This window comes from Loxodonta africana, chromosome 7, assembly GCF_030014295.1.
Source record: "Loxodonta africana isolate mLoxAfr1 chromosome 7, mLoxAfr1.hap2, whole genome shotgun sequence".
NCBI lineage: Eukaryota > Metazoa > Chordata > Mammalia > Proboscidea > Elephantidae > Loxodonta > Loxodonta africana.
This window is the reverse complement of record NC_087348.1, coordinates 22,420,662-22,428,533: the sequence shown is the minus strand read 5'-3', so window position 1 is coordinate 22,428,533 and position 7,872 is coordinate 22,420,662. Positions and strand designations below refer to the sequence as shown.

The 7,872-nt window shown below is 38.1% G+C and overlaps 1 protein-coding gene across 1 annotated transcript; it reads left to right on the top strand.

The window, feature by feature from the left end:
• Window positions 1–5,672: 5,672 nt before the first annotated feature.
• Window positions 5,673–6,575, top strand: LOC100655409 (olfactory receptor 4C3D-like). The gene has a single exon (XM_064289318.1). It carries the CDS (start codon window positions 5,679–5,681, stop codon window positions 6,573–6,575), a length of 897 nt encoding a protein of 298 aa, XP_064145388.1. The 5' UTR covers window positions 5,673–5,678.
• Window positions 6,576–7,872: the final 1,297 nt, after the last annotated feature.

The following is a 7,872-nucleotide window of genomic DNA, read 5'->3' as shown; positions in this document are numbered from 1 at the left end:
TTTGTATAGTTTCACATCCCCTTTCAAACTATAGAACCTGCCATGACAAGCACTATAATAGTCAGATGTTTAGTCAAAATAAGTTTAGTCACATGGTCACAGACAGCTTTCTTAAATTATTTTTCTCCCACTACACATGCTGCTCACAGTGATTGTACCCTCTTGAACCAATTCAGAAGCTAAACACAATTTATTTTTCCTTTTATTTAAACAGCAGAGTTGAACATAGGTGAATAAATGTGGTCCTGTATAGGAATGTTTCTGAACTCAATTTATTTTGTTTTTAAAAGTAATTTTTCAAACAATGGCATTTTATTATTTTTAATAGGTGACTTGTAATATACTCAAAATGGATGTCAACATAAATGTGCCATGACACTTCTGCTGTAAAACAATAATCTAAGAATAAGAAACTTGAACCAGGATTCAGGAGGGTTAGTTTCTTCTTTTACCTTGGCGGTCAATTTCCTGATTCTCTGTCTTAGTTTTCCTGGTTATAAAATGTGAATATTGATAGCTGTGTCATTACCATTACATAGGGCTATTGTTTGACTCAATTTAAAAGGCTGCAGAAATGGCTCAGTGTATAAACTACTTCTGTGTATAAATAATTCAAGACATGAAATTATTTCCTCATTATCATATTAGTCTAATTCCAGGATTAGAGAATCAACTGCTATGAGGAAGTACTTAACAATGTACTCAGTATGAAGGCATCATGTATGTCTCTTGCTGTATGCCTGAATACAACACTTAAAAATTGTGAGCCACATAAAGGGTGGCTTGATAAAGACACAGAATATTATAGCGAAGAATTAAAAAGTCAGATAGTTACATACATGTCATGGATTGAAATGTGTTTCCCAAAAACATGTGTATCAATTTGGATAGGTCATGATTCCCAGTATTGTGTGATTGTCCTTCATTTTGTCATCTGATGTGATTTTCCTATGTGTTATAAATCCTGTCCCTATGATGTTAATGAGATGGGGTTAATGGAAGTTATGTTACTGAGGCAGGACTCAATCTACAAGATTAGATTGTGTCTTGTGCCATCCTCTTTTGAGGTAGAAAAGACAGAGGTGAGCAGAGAGACATGGGGGTCTCATACCACCAAGAAAGCAATTCCAGAGGCACAGCACATCTTTGGACCTGTGATTCCTGCACAGAGAAGCTCCTAGGCCACAGGAAGGTTGATGCCAAGGATCTTTGTCCAGAACCCAAGGACAGAGAAAGTTTTCCCTTAGAGCTGGAACCCTTAATTTGGCCTTCTAGCCTCCCAGATGGTGAGAAAATAAATTTCTCTTTGTTAAAGCCACCCATCTGTGGTATTTCTGTTATAGCAGCAATAGATAACTAAGAATTTGGTACCAAGAATGGGGTGCTGCTCTAAGAGATACCTAAAATGTGGAAGCAGTTTTGAAACAGTGAATGTATAGAGGATTCAGAGGGAAATGAAGAGAGCTGTTACACTGGAGATGGCTCAGATGGCAAGAAGCAGCGGCAGAGAACCAGCAGTGGCAGAACAAGGAGACCAGCATGAGATGACACTGGATGCCACCCACAGAGTGAGAGAGCTGAGGGCCTTTGGCAGTAGGCTTCTTGGCAGAGTGGGGTGCCTCCAGATACTTACCAGTAGAGCTACAGAGCTTTGGAAAACTTTCCCCAGCAGGGCAGATGTGGGTTGTGAGGCCCTAGGGACTGAGAGGACAAGAAACCAGGAGGCAGAAGCTGAAAAGACAAGGAATGGAGGAAAACAAGCTGCCTCAGTCTCAAAGGGTATGGCCACAACCTCTGGGGTCTCAAAGGGTGGAGCCATGGCCTCTGGTATTTCTAAGAGTGGAGTCACCACTCAGATGGACTAGGAGAATGGTGTGCCTAAAGCTCAAGGAGCAGAGTTGCTGTCCCAATGGGCCTGGAAGGTGGAACAGAGGCCCAGGGCCGAGGGACCTTCACTCAGAATCCAGAAAGCATGGCCAATAGCTAGATCTGGAGGACAGGGCCTTTGTGTAGATGGTTTCAGAGAACAGAGGATTACTTTCAAAGCCTTAAGGGCAAATGTAATGTGTTCTGCTGACTTGCATGGTGGCTGTTATCCCTTTTTTCCTTCCAATTTCTTCCATTTGTAATGGAGATATTAAGTTTGTGCCTGTTCCACCATTGTACTTTGGAAGCAGATAACTTCTATTCTAGATTTCACAGATGAGGAAGAATTTTTGGATTTTGGACTTGGAGTTGCTTAAGACTTTTGCTATGATACGATGGGGTGAATGTGTTTTACACGTGGCGAGAACATGAAGTTTTCGGGGCCAAAGGGTAGAATATCATGGATTGAATTGAATGTGTATGAGTTTGGCTAGGCCATGATTCCCAGTATTGTGTGATTGTCCATCATTTTGTCATCTAATGTGATTTTCCTATGTGTTGTAAATCCTATCTCTAGGATATTAATGAGATGGGATTAGTGGCAGTTGTGTTAATGAGGCAGGATTTAGTCTACAAGATTGGATTGTGTCTTGAGACAATCTCTTTTGAGAAAGAAAAGAAAGAAGTGAGCAGAGAGACCTGGGAAACTCATACCACCAAGAAAGCAATGCCAGGAGCAGAGTGCATTCTTTGGACCTGAGGTTCCTGCACAGAGAAGCTCCTAGACTACGGGAAGACTGATGACAAGGAGCTTCCTCCAGAACCCACAGAGAAAGAAAGCCTTACCTTAGAGTTGGCACTCAGAATTTGGACTTCTATACTCCCAGATTGAGAAAGAATAAATTTCTCTTTGTTAAGGCCATCCACTTGTGGTATTTCTCTTATAGCAGCACTAGACAACTAAGTTAGCAGCTGTTTATATAATGCCAAACACCTAGAAACTGCCCACTAAGCTAATTTCTTATCAAAATATCCAGATTCTAATATCTTTTAGTTTATTCTTAAGTGGTCAACTCATTTTTTTCCCTTGTCATGTGATTTTTCTTCTTGTAGACTTAGGGAAGAATTTAAAAATCAAAGATGGATTGTTGTAAAAGTCCTCCTCTTATGTTCAGTTAGGTAACTGGAAATAATTGGGTGGTTGGCAAGTTCTGCTAATGATGACGAAATACTCCTGAGGTCTCATTAGCTACAGCTAAGAAACTTCAGAGAAGTTGCCTGCAAGTAGAATATGTAGTAACACTTTTAAGCCTCAAGAGAAAGTATTCAAGGGTGCCATTTATAAATCAGCAAAGAGTTTTATTGTAGCTGAGCTATTGGCACTTTAAATCTTACAACTTTACTTATTCCTTCTTTCTGCCTGGGTGATTTAACGGTGGCTTGGGGCCCTGGGCATGAAGCTGTGTCAGATAAGTTCATAGGTGAGAATTTTTTTTTTTTTTTTTTGAGAATAGAATATAATTATAAAATCTCAGATTTAAATGGACCTTAAAACTACATGGTCACCTTTCATCCCCCCCCTCCAACAACCAAATAACAACATTTCAAATTATTTTCCATTCTTTCAATTGAAATATCTTTAAATTAGTTAGAATCAAATTAGATGTCCAAATTCGTATGCAGATTGTCCCACTTAAATGATGAGAAGAGTTTTCCTATGACATTACACAATTCTTTAAAAAAAAAAAAAATCCCGTTTAAAAGTTATACACCATTCCATGAAATGCAAAATATTTGGCTTCACCATTTTTCTAATGCTGGACATGCCATGCAGTTTTATTTTTTATTGGTTTATTAATAATAATTGTGTTGAACATATTTGTACATAACAATTTTTCTTTTTAAAATACTTTCAATGAAAAATATTATTGCACTAAAGGAAAAAGACAAAGTGATTTCTAGTTCTTCATAGCTATTGTTAAAACACTTTTTATAAATAATGCCTTATTTTTCCTTTGTGTACATCATACTCTTTTGGGGGAGTCCACCTCACAATAAAGGAATTGCAAAAAAGCTGCTGCACTGTGTTGTCACATAGGTGTAAGATTTTCATCTTGGCCAATTAAAAAATAAAAGCACTTTATCTAATTACCTTTGAAAAGAAAATACATAATTTTTAAAGAATAAATTTTCCTTTATGTTTTCTCTTTTCTCTGGGAATTTTATGCTTCCAAATATGGGATGATTATCCTCACTGTATAAATAATGCAAAATCTTGTAACTAAGAGTGACGGATGATGGACCTGCTGGGCAGGATGGGAGAAGAAGGCATAAGAATTCATATAGCAGGAGCACAAAAGACATAGGAGGATCATTCATCTCATGGATGGATGAGCCATTGCTCTTTGCTAATAAAGTGCTAGGGAGAGGTATCACTAAAGCAGTAACAACGACTTTTTTCATGACTTTATGTAGTCAAACATATATATTAATGTACAAAATGAAAGTCTAATAAATAATTATTGAATGAGTGAACATGTAATAAGTAGATTTTATAGGTTTGCATGTATATATATTATATATATATGCATGTATATAATTTTTTTTATATATTCATATATATTCAACATTTTATTTATCTTACCAAAAATATATTTCTTCCTCTTCTACAAGTTAAAATTCTATTCTTAAAACTTTGGAAATAAGGATTCCCTTTTCTTGATAGAACTTCATGGACTGAAAACCTATCCAAGAGCTTTGGTTGGTTGTTTGTTTTATTTGATTTTATTAAGGCTGTAATTTTACTGAGTGGAACTAAGTTAAATTACATTGCAATATAATTTCATAAAATAAACAGTATTAATGAGCCAAAATTATAATTATCTTGACAGTCAATAATCTGGTACTATGCTGTTTCCTAGAGCCAATCAATATTTTCAACTCACCCCACAAAATTTGTTGGAAACATTAAACTGGAATGCAACTTCCTTCCAAAAGTTTATTTTTCTCATAGAGAGTAGTAATAAACAGAGTGGAAGTACCAGAGCACTTGGGTTCCTAGGTTTATGGACTAGCGAAGCATGTATATTCTTACACAGGTTGTATAGAAAGTGTGTCAATTCACCAAGCATTCATTACTTGGTAAGTGCCAGACACTGCAGACATTCTTTGACACTTTAGTAGGCACAGCAAGGAAACAGACATGAATAGCATATGTTTTGTGGTGGGTGTTTCCAACTGGTTACAAAATTCCCTAATCTGTCTCCTTATGATAGATATTTCTTGACCAGGAGACAATAATGTCATTCATTCTGCAATTAGAACTGGGGGCTCGAATGCAAATTCTCCTGGAAGAAGGAATAACTCTTACCTGTGTGCAGTACTTAGAAGCTCCCAAGATAAATTTCACAGTTACGACTACTAAGCTCCCAGGTGTAGAGGAGAGCTCAGAAGCGTAGGGAAAGGACTTAGCAAAGTCACCTGGAGGCAGAAGCAGGACGAGAATCCAGTTCCCCTCATGTATATTGCCGAGTACTTTCTCAGTAAATTACACATCAGTTGTTGCCCTACAGAAGGTGCTTTATAGTTGATTAGGTGTCTCTGAAAATAAGGAGAAAGCACATGGAGGAAGCAGGAAAGAATAATTGAGCCAGTTACCATGGTGAAGGATGCTAAAGACAAGCTGCATAATTATGGCAACTACCCTATTTGTATATTGTGAAATTCAAACTATAACCCTTTCACCATTAATTAGGTATCTTTCTTGATCTTTTTGCAGGTAATTCAGGTCTCAGAAAGACATCATTCCCTTAATGGATCGTCTCATGCCTCCCAACAACGTGACTGAATTTATTCTCCTGGGACTCACACAGAATCCACACTTGCAGAAAATACTTTTCATTGTCTTTTTGTGCATTTTCCTATTTACTGTGCTGACCAATCTGCTTATTGTCATCACCATCTCCTTCAGCTCCACACTTTCGGCTCCCATGTACTTCTTTCTCACCTACTTGTCATTTATAGATGCCTCTTACACCTGCATCACCACCCCCGAAATGATCATTGACCTGGTCTACCAGAGGAGAACCATCTCATTGGGCAGCTGCCTGACTCAGCTCTTTGTGGAACACTTCCTGGGAGGGTCAGAGATCATCCTCCTCATTGTCATGGCCTATGTCTGCTATGTAGCCATCTGCAAGCCCCTGTACTACACTATCATCATGAGACAGGGACTCTGCCACCTCCTGGTGGTTGTGGCCTGGATTCTCTTGGTGATCAACTTGCCCTTCTGCGGCCCCAATACCATTGACCATTTCATGTGTGACCTCTTCCCACTGCTGAAGCTTGCCTGCAGAGACACCTATATACTTGGAATGGTGGTGGCTGCCAACAGTGGGGCCATGTGCTTGCTCATTTTTTCCATGTTACTCATCTCCAACATAGTCACCCTGTCCTCCCTGAAATCCCATGGCTCTGAAGGGCAGCACAAAGCCCTCTCCACCTGTGGCTCCCATTTTACTGTAGTTGTACTTTTCTTTGTGCCGTGTATATTCACTTACATGCGTCCCGTGGCCACCTATCCAGTGGACAAGTTGTTGACTGTCTTTTTTGCAATCCTCACTGCCATGTTAAACCCTATCACTTATACAGTGAGAAACACAGAGGTAAAAAATGCCATGAGAAGTTTTTTGAAGACAAGGGTAGCTTAGGCTGTTCATTATGCCAGAAAATGATGATGTAAATAGATAGGAAGGATCATATCTGTGGTAAACTGTGAAAGAGGATTTTCAAGTTTGCAGATCACTGACCAAAACAAGGCCCAGAAACTAACATTTATTGAGCATTTTTTTTTAATGGTGGTTAGGCCCTCTGATAGGCGCTTTCGATAGTTTTTCATGTACTTTATTGAGGTTCCAGTGCTCATTGTGCATACATTCAGGATATACATCAGAGAAAGGACTGCAAGTCCCTTGTTGGTGATTCTAGAGTACACTTTGCTCCAGTCTCACCACTATTTTATGAAATTCTTCAATCGTATGTTACTTGGGTGAAACTGGCTTTTCCACAGCACCTTGGTCTCAGAACTTCTTCTTCTTCTTTTTTTTGTTTATTTGGTTTTGCCTGCAGTAAGCAAAAAAGAGAAAAGAAGTTCCTGGATATATGGGGGCAGGGAGTGGGGGGAGGATAGACAGTTGGGAATGAAAAAACCATTTCTGATTTTTTGTTGTTGTTGTTGTTCGCCACTAATCTACCAAGAAAAGCAAGAGGCGCTAATAGAAGAAACAATTCGTTTCATGTTTCTAAATTTTTCTCTGCACAAAATATAAGCTAGACATTTTGAATTTACCTTTAATATGATCTTATTTTCTCAAATGTGCTTGTAGCATGCAGTTTTTCATGACTATAAAGGACTTTTTTTTCTTACCAAGACTTGAGGAGCCACTTGAAACAATGAAGGTAAACATTTTTTTTTTAATTTAATTTAATCTCAACACAAAGACTTAAGGTAAGGTTCCAAAGCTATAGCTCTGTAAATGTATTTACATTAAACGAATGTTAGGTCATTTCATCTATGTACTCAGTTGGTAGTTTCAGTATATGCCCATCCTCCAGAGAAGCAAATTGAAGCTAAAAGAGGTTTAGTTAACTTACTTGTCTCAGGTCAGATGTCTAAGATCTCAGGTACAGAATTTAAATCCAGAACTTCCATATCTCAGTCATATTCTCTTTGCAAATAAAATATACTTTCTGTGTTATGTTTACGCCTCTGTATAAGAAATTTACTTTCAGTCCTAATGATTCAATTTGTCCTCCAGGAAAAATTACGTCAAATTTGTTGCAGATATTTTTCTCATGTAACAATATTTTCCAGCAATAATGCTTCTTTATGCAGGTCATTCTATGTTACTATGTTGTTGTTGTTAGGTGCTGTCAAGTCAGCTCTGACTCATAGCTACCCTAAGTACCACAGAAAGAAGTACCACCTGGTCCTGCGCCATCCTTACA